Source organism: Rousettus aegyptiacus, unplaced genomic scaffold, assembly GCF_014176215.1.
Source record: "Rousettus aegyptiacus isolate mRouAeg1 unplaced genomic scaffold, mRouAeg1.p scaffold_m13_p_11, whole genome shotgun sequence".
In the NCBI taxonomy this organism is placed as follows: domain Eukaryota; kingdom Metazoa; phylum Chordata; class Mammalia; order Chiroptera; family Pteropodidae; genus Rousettus; species Rousettus aegyptiacus.
In genome coordinates this window covers 54,868,376-54,893,792 of record NW_023416286.1, presented here as the reverse complement: position 1 = coordinate 54,893,792, position 25,417 = coordinate 54,868,376, and the positions used below count along the sequence as shown (strand labels likewise).

At 36.0% G+C, this 25,417-nt stretch overlaps 1 protein-coding gene across 1 annotated transcript in view; it reads right to left on the bottom strand.

The window, feature by feature from the left end:
* Nucleotides 1-20,582: 20,582 nt before the first annotated feature.
* SLC10A2 (solute carrier family 10 member 2) overlaps nucleotides 20,583-25,417 on the bottom strand; it is a 28,701-nt gene continuing 23,866 nt past the window's right edge. The window contains exon 6 of the mRNA XM_016123207.2: nucleotides 20,583-20,793. Coding sequence (XP_015978693.2) covers nucleotides 20,675-20,793 — 119 coding nt within the window. The 3' untranslated portion in view covers nucleotides 20,583-20,674. The remainder of the gene's footprint in view (nucleotides 20,794-25,417) is intronic.

Here is a 25,417-nt window from a genome sequence, read left to right as displayed (position 1 = left end):
AATTAGCACATCCATTATCTCACACAGTTACCTTTTTCTGGTAGTGAGAACACAAGATTTCCTCTCTTAACAAATTTCAAATATACAATACAGTATTATTAACTATAATCACCATGTAGAGCATTAGAGCCCCAGAACTTACTCATTGTATAACTGAAAGTTTGAGCTTCTGAATTTAAACTTTATCCCTTCCCTCAACCACTGGAAGACAGAGTTGTGGCTGTCAACACACAATTCTTAGGAGGCTTTTAATTTTCCTTTCCATTAGGCAAAGCTGGGAGGGAGGATTCGTGGTTTGTCAATCTCAGTCTGGGAATCCTAAATGTTGTAAAAATTTATCCCAAAAGGAAGCTCCACAAACAGTAGAGAATTGCTTACTGTCAAGGTTACTTATGAGATATAGAAGCAGTACAAGGACAGTTGACAATCAGTGACAGTATATCCAGACTATTGCAGTCCCAGATAGCTACAGAAAGCTGGACAACACAGTTCATAAAAAAGAGGAAACTTTCCTATTGCTTTGAGTTTCCAACCCTATGCTGAGTTAAATAGTGTTTTCCCAAAACTCAAGTCTATCTAGAACCTGTGAATGTGACCCAATTTGGAAAAAGAGTCTTTGAAGGTGTAATCAAGTTAAGATGAGGTCATCCTGGATTAAGGTGAGCACTAAAGCCAATATGACTGTTGTCCTTATAAGAAGAGGGAGATTTGGACATACAGACATAGATACACAGGGAGAATGCCAAGAATAATGCAGACAGAGACTGGAAGTGATGTATCTACAAGCCAAAGAATATCGAAGATTGTTGGGAACTGTCAGAAGCTGAAAGAAGCAGAGAATTCTTTTCTAGAAACATCAGAGGGAGTATGGTGATGCTGACAGCTTGCTTTCAGACTTTTGGTCTCTAGAACTGTGAAGAATACATTTCTGTTTTTTAAAGCCACTCGGTTTGTGGCAATTTGTTATGGCAGCCCTAGGAAATTAATACAGCCTTCCTCAGCAGATGTTCATCTGGAAAAATGTAGTTATTTAGTTAAACTGCAGATAATATAAACCATACATGCGTTTGGCACAATCAGCTCTAGGGTCGCACAGGTGGTGGCCCCTTGAGAGAAGGGCAGAATGCTGACAACGCCAGTTGAGTGATGTTTGTGATTATAACCTGGCCAGTTACTGTGGCCCATTCAAGGATATTGGGTATTCAAGGCCATGTGCAGTTATTTTGGCCTCATATTAGGGCAAATCAGGGAGGTTGCATTATACACTCCCCATGACACTTGTGTCCAAGTTAAGGGTTTCTCATGAGTAAGCCTGACTTTCTAAGCACTTCTGAAGTATTGCTAATCTGGACTTTTTCTCTGGTATCTCTCTTTTATATGCGTAGTTGAATATTAGTTCATTTTCCTTCTGTGATTGTTCCTTTTCCTCTCTCACACCCTAGCTAGAGTTTGCCTGCCTTTGTGTTTCCTGTCCCAGGAAAATTTTGTGGCAGGGCAGAAAGCAGAAACTGTCTACAGAACTTCTTGCTTTTGTTTTGTTTTGTTTTGTTTTGTTTTGTTTTGTTTTGTTTTGTTTCCAAAGGCTGAAGTACCAAAGGAAGAGAATGAGGGAATGTCTTAGAGAAAGCAGCGGAATGACTTGGGAAATATATGACCAGAGAAGAGTTTTCCCAGACTAAAAGAAGTTCCCAAAGCTGGTGGATGGGAAGGATGAGACAAGTGGTAGGCGCTTTCATGATTTCCTGGGGTAGCGCCCAGACGATGTGGTAAGTCTCCTAAGAGGAATGGCTTCCTGGTGCATCTTGGCAGAGAGAATTCATAAACACCTTCCTCAAACGTGCCACTGCCCCAGGCAGACACAGTAGCTGCAGAAGTCTATTGGAAAATCATACAGCAATAAAGGGAACATCTCAGCTGGATACCTGTGTAAGGCACCGAACTATGCATAGCCCTAGATTGGCGGGGGGGACGCTAACAATGACTGAGGTTTCCTGCAAGTATGGAAGGAGGCAGGCTCACATTTGCATTTAAATTTATTTATAAAAAGTGGCTATGTGTCATTTCTTGTACATTTGAGTTTGTGAAATGAAATCCATACCCTCTGGCCAGTATTTTTATTTTTCTAGTAGAAGTTCATACCTACCAAGAAGGCTCACTTCATTTGCAGTGTGCATAAGTTATAACAGATCCATTCTCCTATGAGCTCTTCTACATCCCTAGACTGTATCACTATGTGTCCAACAACTGACTCCGTTGCTCTCTTGATGTTGGAGGGCACTCTTTGAGGCCTTCCACACTTTTATTTATTGTTCACCACCCATCACCCACAAATCAATGGCCAAAGAGAGAACATAAAATGGGTACTTGACAAATCCCTACCATTGCTATACCTTTTAACCACTTAACTGGTTTACTTCAAAATAACATTTAAGCTGCACCTCATCCACATAGAAAACCATTTTGGCATTACACCCTAGTCTTTATCTTTATTTTATAATACTTTTGCTATCCTAGAGGACAGTCCGTCAGTGTCTCAGAAGGATTCTGAAGTCTGTAAAGGGAAGACCCAGTATACAAAGAGGTCAAGGTCATAGAATCATGTCTGGTTCTCTCCTTGGTAACTCAACTCCACCTGCCTATGCCAGTGGTTTTGGAAGTTTGTCTGAGACCCTTCAAGGTGAAAGGAGATCATATTTTTGGCCTATAAATTTCAACTACACTTTTTATTATTAGCTTTATCCTGCTTTTCCTGATACACCAAATTCTTGCCATTCATTTTGATTCTGGTGATTGGCTCGATGAGAGAGAACAAATAAGCGGTGCAAGAGGTACTGAACTCCCAATAACATAGCATGGACAGTTCAACAGGAAGAGTTGTTTTCATCGAAAGGATTAGGGGTCCTCAAGGGTCGCTCCCAAGTGGCTTACAGGAACCCAGACCGTGTTTTGCTATGTAATCATGCAGCTAGGCGGGGTGGGGGTGGTGACATTTAAACCAACACTTACTAATAGCAACTTCTTTTACTCTAGTCTTCATCGAGGGCATGCTACACAAAGACAATTTTGTTTTATTTTGTATTTTGTATTCTGAACGAATGCAATTGTTAGTATATCCAGAATCACTACATTTTGGATCTGATGCCTATTATGCACTAGATACTTTTCTAGGCCATGAAGAAGTATTAGTAAACAACATTAATGTTGCCTTAATCTCTTCCTCATGAATTATACATATTTGAACAATTTCTTACTTCCTGAGGCCACCTTATCCAGATTTGTCTTTTCCTTTTCCCTTTGTGAAGGCGAGTATAGCTCCTGAGACCCAGCCTGGGCCAGAGCCCACGGCCTTCCCCAGTTTCCAGAGGAAATGCTTAATAGACCCGAAAGTGTACTTTTTAAATGATAGTTAAAAGTATTCATAAGGCATGATTTTTGCTCTGGTTTTGGAATGAATCTAGAGTGTAAATAGTGCCGGTTAATTTATTTTTTGGAGAAGAATGCTTAAAATTGGGACAATGACTTTACAGAAGAATCCTCACTGAAAATTAACAAATGCTTCCTTCTGTTGAAGCTTGAGAGCCAAAAACTTTAATTCTGTTCTTCTCATTACGTCTGTTACCTTAGCACTTAGCTGATTTATGTAAATGCCTTTTGTTGTTTCTCATAATATCACAGAACTTTAAACCTAAAAAGAAAAAGGGAAAGAATAACAAGGGTACTTCTTGGTGAGATGGCGAGAACACCCAGCCTGCCTCCTCAACCTTCACCCAAATGAGATTTTTTTTTTCTTTTTAATAAAGGGTATGTACTTTCCCAGTCTTTCAACAGAAAAGAAAATATGGGTGCTCCCTTGGGTAAACTTTCTGTTAGGAAAGCAAATAACTGAAGGAGGCCTCCGATTCAAGAAAAGATATTGTAAATCTTTCCAAAAAGACCTGCCTTACTGGGGGAGAAAACTAAAATGTAAAATGTGAAATTTTGAGGTGAAGGAAAGCATTATTTGTCTCCTAAGTGTTCTCGCAGAAGCATCTGTCACATCTCAGTCTGTGTTTGGCAACTCTTCTCTTGTGTGTGAAACAGAGGTTCTAAATACCACTTGGGATGGTTGATAAGCTTATTTATGCCTCTTCTCCATCATTTTTAGGATCTAAATCCTGCCTGATAAGTCCATTTTACTTTTTCTCAACACCTATTTATTGAACAAATACTACGTTCCAGGCTAGTGTACTTGATAATTTCCAAGGCAAAGACTTTTCTGATTGTAATTTGTGGGCAGATGTAAAGCATATTCAAAATAATGCAGATGTTTATAACTGAATTGTTGAATCTGAGATAAGAGAGTAAGTAGTTAAGTATCAAATGAACACTTAGTTCAATTGCCTGCCAAAATCCTCAAATGAAGTATATAATAGATGTTAAGTACTAATACACACCAAAGACATAAGAGTGGATAAAATAGAGATAAAACAATTGATCATGGCATAATACACCTAACACTTTCCAAAGGAGCTAGTGGTCAATATTAATCTAGTATTGTGGTGGACATTTTCTAAAGCATCTGTTTTGTAGTGTGTGAAGAGGTCACAAATATTCTTATCTATAGTGAGTGTATCATGAGCATATAATTTGTGGGTGGTCACATGGAGACAATTTACTTTAAGATAAGTATAAAGTTTAAATATTGTTGAAAAAGTCATTTGTTGATTTCTTCATGTCTGTTCTTTAATTGTCTGAAGCCTTTAAAGGAGGAGATAGAGTGATAGATCATGGATATGAAGAAGATGAAGGTCACTGACAGCATTTATGGGCCATGGAAGCATTCCAGATTGTCTGAGGAACAATCTTTTCTTAGCCTTTTCTGCCCAGCTGTAGACTGGGCTCAGAAGATCTTGGGTCTTGAAACCATCCAATCCAGTGGGGTTCAGTCTTTATTCCTCCGCTAATGCTGATCACTGGGAAGTTCCCAATCTGCAGAAAGTCTTGAGAGGGCAGAGGTAGGTGAAGAATTTGGGAGTGTGTTCTCACTCTCCTTGTACCTCCTTACTTATCTCTGTTCTCAGAGATAAGCCTATAAAATTACTGGAAGCATCTGTTTTTTCCCTTTTCCTTATGAAATGATAGGCTGAGAGAGATTCTTACTATATGAGTCATATTGGCCATTGCTCTTTTGTTGAAAGATGATGACTTGATCAGCAGGCAACTATTGCTCAGTTTGGACTTCCTTTCTCATATTTATGATCATGTGAGTAAATTTAACCAACTAGTGTTCTTTTCTAAGAATGAATATATAATATTAAGTGCCTACGGGATGAAATGTGTGCTAAGTGACTTAAATGATGGGATCAAAATCTATGGACCAGAAACCACAACACTTACCTCTTTGTCTTCCTGCTGCTGTCTTTTCCAAGGCTTCTTGAGAGTAATAAGAGAGAGGTAGAATGATCTTGTCAGTGGAAAGTAGCTAAACTAGAAGTGACTGATGAGAAAGACCAGGGTCAGCAACTGCTTTATAGCAAGGAAATACTTTATTCAATTGAGGGTCTTCATTGAAATTTCAGAGTTTAAAAGCCCATTCCTATATTCTGTTACTCTATAGACTGCAGGATAACAACACATGGTTACATAATAAGAGAAAGATTGGTGTGGTGGAAAAACCCTAAGATTGGGAATTTAAAAATCTGGATTTTAATCTCTCTTTTGTCGCTTCCTGATTGGATATTCTTGGGCAAGTCATATTAACCAGATTTTAAGGTCAACCTAAGAATTTATTTTTACAACTCTGGATTCATTTTGAATAATGATGGTGAAAAACTCTAGACAGTCAGGAATCAAGATTAATTCTTTAAAATGCCGATGTATCTTTTATATCCATTATTTACCATCAGCTTCCCATTTTTTTTACAATCATAGAATAATATATTAATAAGAGCATGCCATGGTCTTAGAAAGAGTTAAAGTAAAACTTTTGGCATTTGACATAGATGCCTGACTAAATGATTTAATAATTTTCTTCTTTTAACACATGGAGCTAATTGTGCGTCTTCTTGAGAGAAAGTTTGTTTTCTTTAGCTAGGCTTCTGTGCTTAGCTTTAGCATTTCTGTCACCAGCAGCCCTACCACCACTATTTAGCAGAAACCCCAGCCATTGCACTCAACAAAGAAATGGCAAGCCTCCAAGAAATATATTTCCCACAAATACACAGCTGAGAACATTAAAAATTGGGTACGTCTGGTTTGTGTTTGGTTCACCTCTGAATGTCTCATGTATAACTTCCCAGTTGAATGAACCAGTGACAATTCAGCAAAATCACTCAAAAACTCCAGAGTTACCGGTCTGACATCTACCATTTCAGCCTTTGTCTCATGTGATAGCTTGAGTTTGATGACAGAGTACATCAAAGAATGGGGACCAGGTTGAGGACAGTTTGCACTGTCTTTAATCATTTGGTGAAAGCTCGGGAGGATTTGTTCAAATTCAGCTATGTAAAAATCCTCCACTTCAACACCTCATTCAGACAATATGAGAACCAGATGGGTTTCCACACGCTGCCTGATTGCTACTGTCTGATGTAGACAATTGGAATTCTGCACATCTGTGCCATGACATCAGGGAACGCTGCAGCCCCTTCATTTTGCTCAGTAGACCACACGAGAGCATTTATTTTCTAATTCATATAGGAATGAAAACCATCATTCAAAAGGCACCTTGTTCTAGCCATTTGTAAATTAATTTGTTAATGAAACATTACATCAGGGTAGCACTTTACAGTTTACAAAGTGCTTTCATTTCCTTATTTAATCCTTAAAATAACCTTGTGAAATAGGCAGGGCTGTTGAAAGAGGCTAAACAGTTGAGGAGAAAATCCAATATGCTACTATTCCTGTTTTTAAATGTTTGGTGTGAACTTATATATAGACTAACATTGAATTACAACAAAGTATAAAATATGTATGAGCCCCCTAGAACATATTTTTTTCTAAGGGGATTATTCTTCTCCATACATAATTTATGGAGCACTGGATTCTCAGACATTTCCATCGATGCATCCATAACTGTATCTTCACCACCCTGCCGCAAAGCCTGTGGCACCATTGTAGAACTAGAGCAATACTCAACTCTACGATTTGATTTAATCCCAAACTTGGTGAAACAAATACACTTTGTTTGCCTTTGCCTGACACTACTCATTTCTAATCCAATTTATTTCTTCCTCATCTCTATGGATTTTCTATTTGTCCAGCTGGAGCTCCTACTGAATGTATTTGAGATTATTCCTCTTTGTGGACTCATTTGTGGCATCAAATGACATTTTAAGTCACAATCAGCAGTGCCATCCATCCATTTATCCATTCACTCACCTACCTATCCACCATCCATTTTCTCACTTATTCAATATCCATCCATACATCTTTTCATCCTTCCATTTATCTAGTCTACATCTATTTACTCACCTCTTCATCTATCCATGCATATATCTATTTTTCCATTTACCTACTTCTGTCAGATGTAAAACATTTGGAGGAAAGGGCATGGTATACCAAGATTATGAATATATGTATATCTCCATCCATCCATATATCTATCTAGTAAAAAACACAAAATATCAGCCCTCATAAAACCTACATATCGAGAATAGGCTATGGCTCTCATTTGATTATGAAGTAATTAATAAGTTAGGCATCTTACTTCCCTGCATAGCATGATACATATATTTTCTAAAGTAGATTAGTTGTAGTGCCATTTCTACTTTCCAAGGTTTCTGTGAGGATTTAAGAGATAAAACACTGAACAGTATTGCTTAGAGTTCTCTGAAGAAAGATGCCAGTGGAGCAAAGAGCACCACAATTAATGCTCTCAGTAACTTACAATTATGGCCTTAAAGCAAAAACCAAAGCTGATAATTCAAGTCCAGAGTATTAAAATTCCATAATAATCCTCCAGAGAGAAAGAAATGGAAGCAAAGTTGTGCTCAAACTAATTTATTATAAATAAATTTTTTAAAATTATTTTTGGCTGTGATAGTTTTCCTGTGTCTATCCCTAAGAATGGAGATGGTTGGTCATTATGGGTTGACAGGAAGAAACTGAAGCAAGCTGCTGATTTACAAGTCACTTTTAAAAATAAGTTTTATAGCACAGGGAATTAGAGTAGTTTGTCTACTACTCACAGTCACTGTTGAAACTTGGATAGTTACAAATGCTGGGAAAAGGTGAGGAAATGAAGTAGCTTTTTAGGCTCAGGTTCAGGAAAGAAACCTACCCAGACTCTGGTTGTAATGTCTGATAGGAAATAGCATATTCCCTTGCTACTTGTGGAAATGTCACTTGATAATGAGTTTTGACCCAATTTCTTTCCTCATAGCAGTAGAATAATTTCAATCACTGGGGACACATTCTGAAACCTTTTAAAAAGTTATTCTCCTTGATTAAACAAAAATGGCCTCCTTAATCCGACCTAATCTTACACAGCATCCCATTCTCACTGTACATTTTATTCATGATTACAGTGGTCTTGACCCACAAAATATTAATCTTTAGATTTTCTTTTAGGGTTTTCCTGGAGTTTATTCTTGGATATGTTACATAGTCGTGAAAATTCTATTTGCATATTGTTTGTAGAACATTTATATATGTTCACTTAGATCTTGAGCTCCCCCTACCCCAAGGGTACTTACAAGTTAAAATGTGATCAATAGTATTCTTAAGGCTGTTATTTCCTGACTGAAATTTGTCGAAGTTTTTATTCACTCTTTCATTTTCATTTTTTTTTTGTCTTCTTCAAGTAGCAGAAGGGAAAATTGAACAGAAACACTGAGCATTCACACAGTAAGAACACTTAAAAATCATCACTGATTTGTGTTTTTTATAAGCTGTTTTTCGGAACGCCCAATGATGCTCATTTATGTAAAGGCTGCAAGGTCAAATTTTGAAAGCAGTCTCTAGTTTTAATTTGTATTCATTTAGAAAGAAGAATTTGAAAGGACAAAAGGATAACAAATGGGAAATATTATCAGAACCAGTGGGATAGAGTGCAAAATGATTGGATTTGAAGCAAGGTGAGAGTTTAATCCTGGTGACCTTATTACCTGTGTGGGTAGCCAAGTCTAAACCTCTGTGAGCTTCCTTTCTTATCTGTAAAATGAAAGTGACAATTAAATGGGCTGGAAAGACCACAGACATATTTCCCGGTTTACAGATAGATAAAGATGATCAATCAGATTGCTTTTACATTGGTTTGCTACCAAACCAGCAAAAAAAGCAGAGCAGAGGTTATACTTGATATTCAGGACACAAACAGTGGAACTGGATCTCCAGGGTGCCCTTCTTCCCCAGGGAAGCCTATGAAAATGAGAGGTCCCAGCTGCCTAGGTTGAGGAATGCCCCCTTTCACTTAGGCTAGTAGTGGGAGGGGGTCACTTCTGTAACGCTGGTCTTATCTCAGTTCTCTAGCTCTCTTCTCGACTGCTTTGCACTTTTTTCCCCCTACCTGCCTGGTGAATGTTGTTACCTAGAGTTTCCCCTGTGTCTTTTTTTTTTTTTTTTGCACATACCTCCCCTACCTTCCATGTGGTCTCCTCTGATCTGACATTATTTGGCAAGCGGCACTTCCATGGCTTCCACTGCCACCAACATCCAGAAAATACTTGAATTTATCTCTAGCACATACCTATAGTTTTGATGTCCTGCTAGACACCTATACTTGCCTATTTCAGAGGAAACCTGAATTCATTCAGCCCAAACTCAATTACTAAACTCAACACTCCTCAAACATAGTTTATTTTATTTATTTATTTTTATTGTTTTTTTTAGGTTCAACTGGAGAATAATCTGTATTTTTCAAATTAAAAAAAATATTTTAATTACAGTTGACATGCAATATTATATTAGTTTCAGGTATATATCACAGTGGTTAGATATTTATGTAACTTATAAAGTGATCCCCCAATAAGCCTAGTACCCACCTGGCATAGTTATTACAATATTATTGACTATATGCTCTATGTTGTACTTTAAATCCCTGTGACTATTTTGTAACTTTAAATTTGTATATCTTAATTCCTTGACCTTTTTCACTCATCCCTCTAACCTCCCTCCTGAGGGGGGTTTGTTCTCTGTATTTATGTTCTCTGTATTTATGAGTCTGTTTCTGTATGTTTATTTTGTTTTTTAGATTCCACATATGTGTGAACTCATATGGTAGTTGTCTTTGTCTGACTTATTTCACTTAGCATAATACCCTCTAGGTTCATCCGTGCTGTTACAAACAGTAAGATTTCATTCCTTTTTTTTTTTTTTTTTACCATTGAGTAATACTCCATTGCATAGAAAACATAATCTCTTTTAGTGGCTGGAACCATCTCCTTATTCTCACTGCTTTGTCCTGGTTCAGGCTACCTCTGTTTCCATACTTACTAGCTCCGACTCGAACTTTTCTTATTTTAAATGCTGCTGCCGTCATTTTGTGTACTATTCAAACGAAATTATATGCTTTTTAGTTGAAATGTTTCTATGACTCTGTACTACCCTAAGGATAAAATCCATTTTTTTTTTTTTTTTGGTAAAGTCTGTTATACCCTCCATAGTTGGATTGCTGCCTCCTGTCTTTGTCATTGCTGCCTCCTGTCTTTGTCATTGCTCCTGATGCCCTTATGTGCAACTTTATTCTGTCTCTGATCAATGAACTCAATTTAGAATTTTCTTTCTACTCCTGAGCATATCCCCTTTTCCCTGTCTTCTCTCTCTTCCTTAAGTGCTTTTCTCTCTTTTATCCCCAAGGTAAACTTCTTGTTTTCCAAACTCACTTCAGGATCTCTTTCTCATTTACTAGGCTCCATGTGACTGGAATTTGTGTTCCTGTAGCACTCTTGAAATACTTCTGTGAAAGCATTTGTGCCACTATTTTGTAAGTGCTAGTTAATTTCTCTCTCTCTCTCTTTCTCGTCCTGCAGTCTGGCACATAGTAGAAGCTAAATAATGCTTTAAAAAAGTGAATTTTTTTAATAAAATATTATTCTGAGACATTGCTTGCACTGTTTTGCAACTGTATTATTATAATATTTTTGTGTGTGTGATTAGGTTGTGTGCCCAACTACATTGAAAGTCCATATGAAAAATAATTATGGGTTGTAATACTTCATATGGTCTCATCATAAGCAAATTAGGCCCTCGAATTTTCTTTCAATTAATAAATAAGTGTTAGGTGACTGAGAAGGAAGCAAATAGATAATATCATGAGTCGACCCGAAGCTTCAGGGAGCCATTTTCAGTCTCTTCTCCCATTACTACTGCAAATGAAGTGACCTTAAAAAGAATTTTATCTCTGTTCTCCAGCCCATCTACTGCTTAAGCTGCAGTAGTAAAGACATTAGTAGATACAGTAACTAATGGGCTAAGATGGTCGACAATAAATGTAGGGGGAGGGGAAACAAAAGTACAGGCTAGTATAGGCTTTGGTTAACCCAGCATTGATTATAAAGAAAACTTTTGAAGCAATATTTCCAAAGAGGTGGTTGAGCACAAATAAAGGTCTTTCTGAGGTGTGTCAATCAGGCTTTATTGGGCTCAGTTTGACTGAGTTGTTAAGAGGACTCTGATGGTGAGAGAAAAGGCTGCCCATTGGGCTGAATTCTGCAGGAAGCTGTAGGAGCCATTACGCAGAGCACAGACAACACAGATAATTCACATGGTAGAAACTGTTTTTATAGATCTTTTCAAACACAATTAGGTGGGTCTGAAATAGAATTTTAAGCTCTCACAACACCTTGACATCGGAAAACCATGAATAAATAAAATTACAAAGTCAAAATGCAATTCAAAAGGAATCCATGTGATAATGCCTTTTTCAATAAACACTGCAGAAAGAAAACTCTATGATAAACCATATCATTTAAATTTTCTCCTCAGGGATTTTATATCCATATGCTCTTATGTGGAAAAATGGGATTTTACAAAAAGCTTTGCCACCATGACTCCTGAGTCCCTGGTAGGTGGACAATGGTGAGATGAGGCATGGAGGAGCTGCAGGGGAGGTGTGCTAGTCTGGCACTTCCTGGCACTGGCAAGGTTCTGCCACTCTCTAGTCCCTCAAGGGACTGTCAATTGCATAAGATTCTCTCTCCAGGGACTGTTCCTTTAGGTTAAGGTATATTTCTAGGAACTTCAAGTTAAATTATAAAACATTAGCAGGGCCGGGAGGAACATTAATCCAATTACAGGCATAATGACCTTAATGCAAATTTTCCTAAAATGCATTTTACGAAATATTAGTTCTGAGAAATATATGTAAACCAAGGGGTCTATGGTCAGATAAACTTGGCAAAAATTGGGTTAAACAGAAACGAATGCTGCTTTTCCTCCTCTTCTTCCTCCTCCTCCATCTCTTCATTCTTCTTCTTCTTCTTCTTTTTTTTTTTTTTTGTTCTATGAAATTCCCAAAGGCTTTAGTATATGCAGAGTAAATTTCCAAAAAGGGAATATAATCAAATTTCCAAAACTTACTTGAACTTGAAAAGCTTTTTATTTGTGTGTTCAGAGAAACACAGTTTGGAAAATTCTTTGTAAAAATTAGGTTGTCACACTAGGGACTTGAGAGAGATGTAGAAAACTAGGGTTCTGATTTTGAGTGGTGCAGGAGCTGCACACGTAGAAGCTGCAGAAGGTAGACCTGAATGTGTCTACAGCAAGAAGGCGCTGGGCATGTGGGAGGGGGCACATAGGAGAGTTTGGAGGGCAAAGAAGGTAAGCATTTTTTAGCTCCCAGTTTTACCTTCTGATGAAAGCCAGAGGAAGAGGCAGGTTGGAGGAAACAGAAGTTATATATTTGTTCTGGACTTCAGTTTCCAATGTGGTTTTAAACTCAACTCAGTAATTGCATGAGAAATCTAATCTGAGAAGACCTGTTTGAGGATGAGTTTGGACATTCTCCAAATCAACTGGCCCTCTTGGAGAGTTGATGGCGTTAAGTTTCTTGGTTTTTCTTAGGTCCAGCATGGCTTCAGCCAGTTCTCCTGCAATGGTTGGGTTCCTATCATTGCCTCTGGGATTATAGGCTGAGAAAGAGACAGGAAGGCAGCTTGACAAAGTGAAAAGTTTGTAAATTTGGGCTTTTGAGAGGAGAGGTTCTGAATCTCAGACACATGCTTAGTCTTAGCTCTGCCACTTATCTAAAAGATGACCTAAATTACTTTAACTCTCTTGCTTCAGTTCTTTTCGTTGGTGAAATGTGAACATATAAATTGAGTCTCAAGGCTTCATGTGTCAAATGAAAGCACTACATTAGATGACCTGTAAAGTTATTTATAGTTCTAATGTTCAAAGTTAGATTTTACATATTTATGTCTATATCATTGATATCTATATCTATATTTATGTATATAGCATATGCACACGTATATATGTATGTATATACATATAAATAAATAGTTCATCAAGCAATTTTTTAGTAATGAAGATATGTCTAAAATAATTTATTTGCTCTGATGAGTATAATATTTTCTTCTGCTTACATCTCAGGTATGTTTTTTGATGACTATAACAAAAACATAGACTCTCAGAAGAAAGTACTTTATATATTTGAGGTAACATCTATTAAAATGATTTAATTAGGCATGGAACTTTTAGGATTTAAATGTCTAAATTTTAAGCTTATTCTTTGACTAATGTATAGTTTGATAATAACATTCTGAGTTATGATTCCTGAAGTTCCTGATAGAAAACATTTGATTATTGTTTAGTTGTTTCACTGACCTTAACAAGTAAGGTTATATATAACAATAAAATTATATATCCATATATATATGAATACATATAATAATGGTTGTGTGCCTTGGTAATTAATTTTTATGTTAGCATGACAATATTTTTGGAGGGTTCCAATTATTTACAAATGCTATCTCATTTACAAATAAACTTACAAGGTAAAGAAGGGGATATTTGCCTATTTCTATTTTGCTAAATGTAAGAGCGGGGGGTATGTAGCAGCAGTTCTCACAGTTAGAGATAGGACTTAGAATTAAGCCAAACTCAGCATAGTTCTAGCTTCTTAATCTTTGATTGGCCAACCCATGAGTAAAGACTTAGTGCTCTATATTAATAATGAAGATGATGATTATAATAATGATAATAATAATGCTTGATTTTCTTATTTTAAGCAATTCAACCTGCTCACTCCAAGCTCTCCATCCATTCTTTTAAAAATACAAAGCTGAGAACCAAATTTAGGATTCAGGCTGACTCTTCTCTCTCTTTTATTCCCAATTACCAGATACTATTGTGTAAGTCTTAGAAATGCTTGTTAGATTCACCCTCTCCTCTCTCACTGCTATATTTCCAGTAATTACTTTCATCACACTATACATGGATTGTAGAAACAGCTTTCTCATTCGCATCTCTGCTTTCAGCTTCATTCCCTTCCATTTCCCCCACACACCATTACTAAAATAACATTCCAAAGACATCCCTTTCATTTTGTCACTCCTCTAAAGAACCTGTAGCCTCTTGCATTCAGCCTTCTGTCTGATTTTTGAGGCTTTCCATGTTTGGATCTTGTTTTAGTCAGCCTGGGATACCATAACAGAATACTATAGACTGGGCATCTAAAACAACAGAAATTTATTTCTCACAGTTCTAGAGTCTGGGAAGTCCAAGATCAAGGTGCCAGCAAGGTAGGATTTATTCTGAGATCTCTTCTTTTGGTTTGTAGGCAGTGCTATCTCTCTGAGTGCTCACATAACCTCTCTGTGAGAAGACAGCAAGCTCTACAGGGGTCTCTTCTTATGAAAGCATTTATCCTATCAGACCAGGACCCCGCCCTCATTAACTAATTAACCCTAATTACCTCCTAAAGACTCCATCTCCAAATACCACCACATTGGAACTTAGGAATTCAACGTGTGAATTTTAGGAAGACACAAACATTCGGTCCACACCAGGGCTTCTTCAGTCTCCTCATTCTCATTCCTGTTACTCCTGGGTATGTACCCTTATCTCTAGTTTTCTCACTACCAGCACCCATTGCCCATACCAGGAATTTTTACCTGTATGCTGCTGCATCTGCTGCCCACAAATCCCCTCACCCCCAAATCCTACTTCTCTCTTCCAGAACTTTCTTCTTTCCTTGTACTTCGAGGTACACTTCAAATTGCACCTGCTCCAAAGAACACTTTCTGATCTTCTCCAATTCTTACTAACACCCTCTTTCTATGAACTTGTACTATAGTCACACCATAATTTAGCAATTAATTATTTTCTAATTTTTTATAATATTTGTGAAATATTTTACTGTGATTAATACTCTACAGGGTATTTTCATATTCATAGTCTCATGCGATTCTCCCAAAAACCCCATGAAGTAGAAATTATTGTAATTTCTATTTTATACATAAGAAGATTGAAGCTCAGTGAGATAAAACGACTTACCAGCTAGTTATAGAGCTAGGAAGTCAGGATTCTCATAGCGTATTCTCATTCTAAGTTTCACAGTGCAACAACTCATTCCTTACTCCATTTTATGAATTTTTATGTGAGTTTTCTTCTTTCTCATCTATTCTAATTTAGATTATCATGTGTTTTATGTATCTTTGTAGGCTAAATTTAATTCTTGGGGGAGAAAGAAACAAATACAACAAATTTTCTTGAAGAAATTTAGTTTATTTCAATTGAGTTTCTCCGTACTAAATCATAAATTAGGCAATCCTATAATAAACAATAGTTTCTCCATCTAATAAATGAAGACACTGACAGAAACAAGGACTTAATTTCTGCATTCTATCTACTGGATTAGGCAAGTTCTCTTTATTTATTTATTTTTTTCCAAGTAAAAAGTGTTAATGAAAAGCTCTTGGCAAAGATAACATGTTTATTCAACAAAATGGCATATCATTTTTGTTTTGTTGTGATTGCAATGCATACATCTAACTTTTCCAGTCCCAATCTCAGACTATTTTGGCCCCCCACACAGAAGATGAACTCCGAGGTTACAGTCGTTAGGTGGGGTGAGGGAGCGTGAAATAATTTAATAGTGGAAACCCACCGATCACACCTGACACTAATCCGTCCAGACATAAGTGCAAAGAAACCACTTACAAATTCTTTTAGAGTGATACCAAATCAGAAACATGTAATGTGCACTGAAAAAGCCAAGTTAAGAATCAAACTCAGACATGTAGAGGTGTGATATCTACAACAAGAGCCAAGTTAGAAAAGGGTTAGCCCTTTTAATGGCCAAATTAAACAAGACACAATTGAGGGTAACTCATCCCTCTAGGCACCTATAAACCTACACGTGGGAACTTTTGAAAATGAAGTTAGCACCGATTGTGTCTTATTTTGCTTGGCAGTTTAATGGGCTAACCCTTTAGGAATTTGGCTCTGACTGGAGATATCACACTTTTATGTGTCTGACCTTCCCCCTCAACTTTTCTTTTTTTGTGTGTATGTATTGAATTTAAAAAATCAGATATGGTGTTACATTGTTAGGTTTAATAAGAGTGAAAGATAAAAACAAAATATGAAAAAGAACAGAATGTGTTGAAATAATAATGTAATTAGACTACCAAGGACACACAGCTTTCTTTCTGGTCTACTTTACTATTAAGGGCCGAGTTGCATAGTCTTGGTTAAAGTTAACTATGAAGCTACCTGGGGGAATTCTCAAACTCAACATCATTAACTTATTGCCTATACATTCAGGAGCAGGCATACTTAAAAGGGACGGCTGAGTATGTGAACAAAAGAAGGCATGTGTTGAGAGTTTCGCAGTAGACAGATAATGTAGTTAAGTCCAAAGATGGCTTCAGTCCAATTTCTTCAGTGTTGGAAGCTAATAGAGTATGTGTTGTTACTGAAGAGCTGGAAGTTCCTGGGGCTATATGCATAGGTGGGAAAGAGGTTGTTGAGAACCTGATGAAAAAATTGCTTTTAAGGGTATTTTCCTACTAAGATGTTCTGTGTCATACCTGTCAGCAAACTTCCCCTGCTTTGAAGCTGTAAATTTAAACAGCTATTTGCCAATGCAGTGCTGGCTGCATAGATTATCAGGGAAAAAATTTGTGACATTTGATTAACTCTAAATTTTTATTGCAATGCAATAAAAAAAAAAAAGCATCTCTACTGAAATTCCTTAAACACTCAGTTCTGAGCCACAATCCCAAGTGATTCCATATTGAGAAATATTTGTACAGAAAACTGTATTTTGGGGCCAATAGCCAAGTAATGATACTTCATCATTCCTTTAACAAGGCATTCAGTTGAAAAGAACATAAAATTTAATAAGTTAATATATATGTATATACACACACACATATATGTGTATATATATTTATTCCTATGTTTTCTGGATTTAGATTCTCTAAGTTTCTATTTTCCCTTTTAACATTTATATTCCTCAGCATTGCAAAGCCTATATGATAAACAGCTTCAACTACTTTTCATGATCTGATTTAAGGTATTATCCTGGGGTTGATTATGACACAAAACTGGTGAAATGATATTTTCTACTGTCAGACATTAGGCAAGATTGGATGCACTGAGCTCAGAAGAGGGCATTAAAAATACTTCAGTTTTAATCCTTGTTCAGCTCTCTGACTGTTGCGCAGCTAAGGATAATTCTCTTAAAAATTTGTTGGCACATTTTATTTGGCAGTTAGTGCTGAGGTAAATGTTGGCAAATGAACAAACAGCTTCTGTTCCAGCTTCCCTATGATTCTCTTCCAGGTCAATCCCAGGATTCTGGTGTAATTTGAAAAGTTTCTGCTGGTTGCCACCATTTCTGGTCAAGGAGACCTCTGGGAGGCCCACTTGGAACTGTAACTGCTCGATTAAACTCATGTTCATTGGATGATGATCTTGGCAATCTATTTTCCTCTGTGCAAATTTTCTGGTTACATCCATCTACACTAAATTTTTTAGACAAAGACAACATTTTATGATTTCACCAGCTGTTGCTGTTGTTGTTGTTGTTGTTGTTGTTGTTGTTGTGTGTGTGTGTGTGTGTGTGTGTGTGTGCTAAGCATCTATTCTATTAGTCTTGGTCTATATTCTTCTAGACTCACTTCTAAAAATTAAAGGCCCCTTTGAAGTGACTCATTCTATTAAATTCGTAAACCTTTCTCTTTCTACACCCCTCTCTCCCACAATTTTCCTAGTGTTACTAATGGTCTTCGTAAATTTGTAATTGATTTCTCTTCATAAAAAAACTGGTAGTGTGCACTTATAGGGAATGATAGTATATTAGAAAGACTCTGTGTAAAGAGATGAAAAATTAAAGAAAACTTTATGCATTCGTCTTATATTAATTATACAGCTGCATGGTACACAGTAGAGGCATATTTACATTTATATTTTCAAGTAATCTAGGTATTATATGAGATTGATTGGAATGCGGCTTATTTAAGTGAACATTGTGACTGAACCTATGTGTGAAAGAATTTCCTAGGAGAAATGAATCCATTGCTTGAATTTGAGAAAAACACACTCAATTTATCAGAGACTGAGTAGAAAGAACATTTTCCAAGGAGGGGCAAGATGGCAAAAAATAGTGAAGTAAAAGCTTAATAGGACTAAATCAAGTGTGCATTCACGGCTTAGAAACTGTGACTAACAGACTTGAGCTAAGATAATATATTCGATGTTTTGAAAAATGGGGAGTTAGATAATGATGTTATAAAGGTGCTCTTATGGAATACCTTTAAAGACGATGGCCAGAAAGTTAGTTTGATCATATAAAATTGTTGAGAGATTGATTTTTAAACTCTTATGCTCAAATGGATCTTCTGGAGTGGAATGTTTCGCTTTTGATTTGCTGGTCAGATTACCTTAAATAAGAACCCCAAATATGAAAGACGATCTATGACATCTTAAAGAAAGGCAGTCGATGTACTCAGTGCTTAGCACAGTGTATATGTTTGCTCAATAAATAAGTAATGTTCAGATGAATGAGAGATCCAGAGCAAGTTTACCTCCTGGGCATGAGCATTTGTTGCACACACTTATAGTTGATTGGCAATTCCTCTTTCGCTGAATAATTACTACTCTTTAGGTTTTGAAATCTCTTAATCAATTTATAGAAACTCAGAAACTTTTCTAAATAGAAACACTCCATCTGAACAGTGGTAAACAAGATGTTAAAGTCTGCATAATGGATAACAAATTATGCATAGGAACTGTGTGCAGTGACTTAGAAAGAAAAAAATTGATGATTTTTAACCCACTCCTGCTTTTTAAATTGTTTTGGCATATGAGAATCAGAGTCACTCATGCATGCAGATTTTAGCATACCAGAAGACTGCTACTTGGCTGCTCAGATCCCTTTTGGTATACCTCTATACTGCAGAAAAGACTCCAATAGCAAAACACAAGCAAATGTTGTGTTTGAAATGACTGAAAGTGGTTTTGAAATTTTTCACTGAAGTCAGTGTCATGGGTTACGGACTTTAACCAAGACTGCAATGAACCATAAAATCATCTACAGAACCCAGCAGATTGTTCATAAGTGATGTTGGATACCATCAAAGATTACAAAGTGATATTTGACAGTAAAGACTTTTGCAGTATCATTTGTTTGGGTCCTTAAAACTGAACATGTATATTATAAATGTTTCTTTTCCTTTGTTTTATTGCTTTCCCATACTTTTATGAGTTCAGAAGAAAAACTTCAGAAAATACAGTGATAAGTCAGTAAATTTTCTGCAGAGTTTGATGGGATACTTAAGCTTTCTTAAATAAAGAATTGTTTCTTGCTACAGACATGGCTATTCTTCCAATTATGAATGGAAGGAGACTGCTAACAATAGCACAACACTGATAATACCAAAAACAAAGAAAATAGCTAAAGATGATATTTTACAGATGCAGCAACTAAGACTGGTGAAAGATAAATAACAAAGTCAAGGTCACAATGCTACTGCTATTAAGTGACAAAGCCATAATCTGATTCCAGGTTGTCTAGCTCTAAACCACTATGTGGAATTTATTAAACACATTTTTAATGAGTTCCCAATTATCTCTTAGTACATGTATGAAACTGTTCATCTTGGTGGTTGAGTCATTACAATATAAGACAAAAGCCTGCCCTTAAGAAGCTTATACTCTTGTCTGGGAGATAAGAAATGTTTAAACAAAAACTAACCAAAATAAAAGGCAGAAAACAAGATGTGAAGACTTAACAGGAACTCCATATAGGAAAGTGGAAGAGAGAGTTAAAAGAATAAGTAAGAATTTTAACAAGATAAGCTCATGTTTTTGGTCAAATCACTTGCTTTTTGAAATATAAAATATTATATCATTCTACCAGGATGTGCAATCCTATTTGAGGAGAGAAAAAATAGTATTTACCTGAATGTTACAGCTCTGCAATGTTTTTGAAGAATCTGATGTGATCAGGAAGAGATACACAGAAGAGGTGGGACTTGAGTGGGACCTTGAAGGATGGGTGAAATTTGGATACGTGAAGAAATGAAAGGAAGATGTTGGAGGTTACAGAAATAGTTCCCATTAAGGTATGGAGTCAAGTATGTTTGAGGAGTGTTTGTAAAATATTAAGTGGATTAGATTCCTTGGAGAATAAGTTTTCTGGAGAAGTGATATGAGTTAAAACTAGAAATTTATAATGACTCACAGAAAGTGCCTGGCAGAAAGAGCGCGTAGGTATACAGAGGAAGAAAATACACCATTTACCTCACAGGGTGGCCTGAGGGTGGCTCTGTTCACATATTGGTATTTTTGTCTGAGTTCTTTCTTCAGAAACTCTTATTTTATTATTAAGCACCAAAGCCAAATGAATGCTGAAATAATTATCTGAAAAAACAGAGAATAAAGATTGGGGAATTATTTCCATAACAGTAGGAAATTCCCTGAGGCCAAAAAATGTGAGTTATTTCTTTCATTATTTTTAATTCTTTATTAAATGCCTGCTAGTCTTTGGAGGGTCAAAAATGAACACTTATCATCATTCTTCTTATCTTTGAAACTTATCTGATAAGAGCGTTTTCAACTTTTGAGTTGCAGGAACAAGCATCCCTAATAAAATTATATGGTAATTTCTTTGATATATGATTTCTATCTCCATTTATTGTCTTTCTTTTGACATTACTATCACTGAATGCTTTTAAGAAACAGGTTATGGAGATTTATTACTCTTAAGTATATAGAAAACCATCAAATTAAATAAATTTTTCTAGATATTTACTACTTAAGAACACATGTACCTACATATATTATTTAAGAACACATACACACACGCACACACATACATAATACATACACACACATATGCCACCATTTCAACTGGCTATAAACAGAATTAGTCAGTTTTGGCATTTCAGGAAACAATAATAAAAAAGGAAAATGTTCTGTTTCAATTCTGCTTCTTTTACTTTTTTCTTTATTTCATGGGTATTAATGCAAACACTTAGGAAGCTTTACTTATAAAGGTCCTCTTGAGTTGTATGCTTCATGTTAATCAATTGGTGTAGAATATGGGTTTTCTTTTCTTTCAGTAGCCTGTTATGTGTAGATTTTGTTCCGCTTCAAAATTTGTTTCCTTTTTATTCTTCATAGGATTAATACAAAGGTTAAATAAAGTACGTGGAGTGTTAAAGAAATACCCAGTCCTTTACATCATTGTAGTCTGTCAAGCAAAGACCTTAAGACAGTGTCCATCTTCCGGGATTATGTAAATCTTGCTGAAGAAAGAAGATGTATGTGCAAAACATAGTGAAGTGACATTACAGATTAGAGTGCCAAAATTCATTACTAGTATATAGGGAATACTATAAGAATTCAGAGAAGATGAACCACTAATGAGGAGCACAAGTCATTGTGAGACTTTTATTCATGAAGGTAATAGAGCAAATTTTGCATCTGTGAAGACGAATGGGAGGGCAGGGGAAAGGTTGCTTTTTAGAGCTGGAGAAACTTGATTCTGGCCTGCTTAGGGAAAGCTACCTAGGACAAAGGGGGAGTTTGGAGTGAGTGAACAAATGTTGGAGTTTAACTGTAGACAGATTTGAAGTCTAAGTTGAGACACATTGGGACAGAAGTGACTATTACAAACTAAATATTTAAGATACATTATGGTAACATATTCATTCACTTATTCATTCATCTATTGAACTAATAGTACTTGATTCCTAATATTTGTTGGATATGCTGTTAAGTGTTGTGTGTACAGGATTTTGGAGGGAACATAAACTGGAGGAAAGGAAACCAAGAGGCTGATATAGCTGTACAGATATGAGAAAATGAAGTTTAGTATTGGAATATGGTGGTGGAAACAAAGACAGAAGGTTTGATCTAAGAGGCTTTTTGAGTTAATCATAAAGTGGTAATTTTAACTGGTTGACTATAAGGAGTAAAGAAAAGGGAAGAGTAGGAAGTTGCTTCAGATTTTCAAGCTGGGCTGACTTGGAGAATGTTATTGATAGAAAGAATGGATAGGTAAATGGATAAAACTTGGATATAAAGAGGATAGATAATACTTTATATTATTGTCCTATGTGTAATGAGAGGTGTAGGACTAGAGCTTAAATGATAGATCAGGGTTGAAAATATGGATAATTAGAGTCATTAACAGTGTAAAGTTAAAGCCATTGAATCTAATTTAGTGAGACAAATTACTTGTTTACTGTAGTTGTAGGTCATAGAGCCAAGAAATAAATACTGGAGATGGTCACAGTTGCTATAAGGGATCATAGAAATATAAGACTTATAAAGAGCAAAGTAATTGGAGAAAAACAAGAGAAACAAAATGTTTCATGTGTTGATATATTCAACAATATATTTTTCATAGACTTTTATTTAACAAATTTTTGAGCACCTATTATGAGCTAGGCACTATTTTAGGTGCTGAGGACATAGGATTGAATATAAAAGTTCCTGGCCTTATGGAGTATTGGTTGGGGGAAATGCAAGAGAGGTTTAAATAGTCTACTGTCATGTGATATAACACAGACATTTTAATGAATGAATATTCAATATGTTATGAAGATTCAAAATATGGGTATAACCTCCAAATAGTATAAAAGATATTTTTAAATGGAATTATTTCTCTTAACTTTATGATTCAGCAATCCCAATGACAATAAAATAGAGTCATAAAAAGAGATAAGCTGGAGTGTGGAATGAACAGAACTTTAGGTGTATGACTGATGTCATCACCATCATCATCAGATATAATACAGTTTCTTTACAAGTCTATAAAATGCTCAAGTCCTTGAAAAAGGGAGTTGTGTAAGGGGTGGGGCAGGGACGAGGTACTTAAGACAGATTGTTATTGGAAATGAAGCTGCTGAGTAGATTTAACTACTAGACATGGCATTTTCTGAATTGTCAGAAATGAGAGTAAGAAACAAAGGGAAGCAGGTGTCAGTGAGATGGACCACTCATACTAAAGTCATAATTAAAAGCTCTCTCCTTTGCAAATATGCAGTTTGCTTTTGCAAAGATAGTGTTGTGTCTAATGGATGCTCACATGCATGCACACACACAAGTAATCATATAATTTGCCTTTTGGTAACTGCCATCATTACTTGAGGTCTCTCTAAGGATTTTATAAGCCCTAGATAAATACTTGTTTGCTTCTCCAAGAAACTATGGTATGAATAAGAAGGTAAAACTGTAAGTGGACTGTTGGTACTGATGTGTGGATCCAATGTATATTTTGTGAGTTAAGAAATAATATGTTGTAGAACTAATGAATTTTTGAAACACAGGAATAAGAAACTTTTGGCCAGATGGCATGGAAAAGGAATAAAGACACCAAGCCTTTTAAAGATCTATAATATAGTACAGTCATGTGCTGTTCAACAAAGGTGATATGTTCTGAGAAATGTGTCCTCAGGAGATTTTGCCATTGTATGAATATCAGAGTGCACTTCACAAACCTAGATGGTATAGCTTACTACACACCTAGGCTATATGGGGTAGCCTATCGCTCCTAGGCTAAAAGCTGTTCAACATGTTACTGTACTGAATACTTTAGGCGTCTGTAACATTTTGATAAGAATTTGTATATCTAAACATATCTAAATATAGAAAAGGTACAATAAAAATACTTTATTTAAGATAAAAAATGGTTCACTTATATAGTGCTATTATCATGAATGGCACTTGTAGGACTAGGAGTTGCTCTGTGTGAGTCAGTAAGAGAGTGTTGAGTGAATGTGAAGACTTTGAACATTCCTGTACACTGCTATAGACTTTATAAACACTGTATACTTAGGCTACACAAAATAATCAAACAGTACGAGATTAAATCAAGCAAAAGAGAAAATGGTAGAATTAAACATGATAAACACAAGATATATAAGGCTGCTGCTGGTATAACATGGCATACTATTTTACAGCAAACTTTTTTATATCTAGAAAGAGTAGCCTCTAAAATAATGATAGCTAGTATAGTAAATACATTAACCAATAATGTAGTTATTTATTATCATTATCAAATATTATGTACGATACCTAATTGTGTGTGCTATGCATTTATATGACTTGCAACCTAGTAGGTTGATTTATACCACAATCACCACAAACAAATGAGTAATGCATGGTGCTATGAGATTATGACAGCTACAATGTCACTAGGCAATAGGAATTTTTCAGCTCTTTAAATCTTACGGGACCACTGTCATTCCGTTACTTACTGGAACTCACTATGCGGTGCATATATCCATTATTGAACAAATATTCATCAAACTCTAACTACATGAGAGTTGGAGAAAGAAAAAGAAAACTAACCAAATAAGCCTTTGGGAAGTGCCAAATGGTAGTGAGGATAATAAAAACTATGGGAGTTGTGAATGATAAGGAGATAACCAAATCTGAAAACTAAATAATCTTCAGCATCTTGGTCAACGTGGTGTGAGTTATGTAAGATCAAATGATTTCTTAGAGGTACCAATTTATGTTGGGCAAGTTGATTTTATGCTCATCTCCCCTGGCTCTAAATACATGGAGGATTTTCCAAAGGGGGGCTGGATTTAGGACTAGCTTCAAGCAGTGGACCTTGTTCAGTGGCCTGGGGGAAGACATCAGTGCTTGGTTTGAGAAAATTTCTCAGGTTCAACAGTAGAAGTTCAAGATGAAGAAGAAATAGATCAAGTTTCTAATATGAATGCAGAGGTGGTGGCTGGAAGTATGGGATAATAACATGTGGAAAGTTTAGACACCAAGGGTAGCAAAACTCTTTATAATGTTGATTACTCATTCATGGCACTTTATGTTATGAGAATTAATACTTGGCTTATAAAGTTAATTATATATATATAGATAGATAAATAGATATAGATATAGATATAGATATATATCACTTTGGCATTTTGGAGAACATCATTGACGCAGTACATTAAAAATTCCTGGCTTATGAATTTATTACTTTGGGATTCTAGTGAGGTCTAATGAATAAATATGACATTCAAGCACA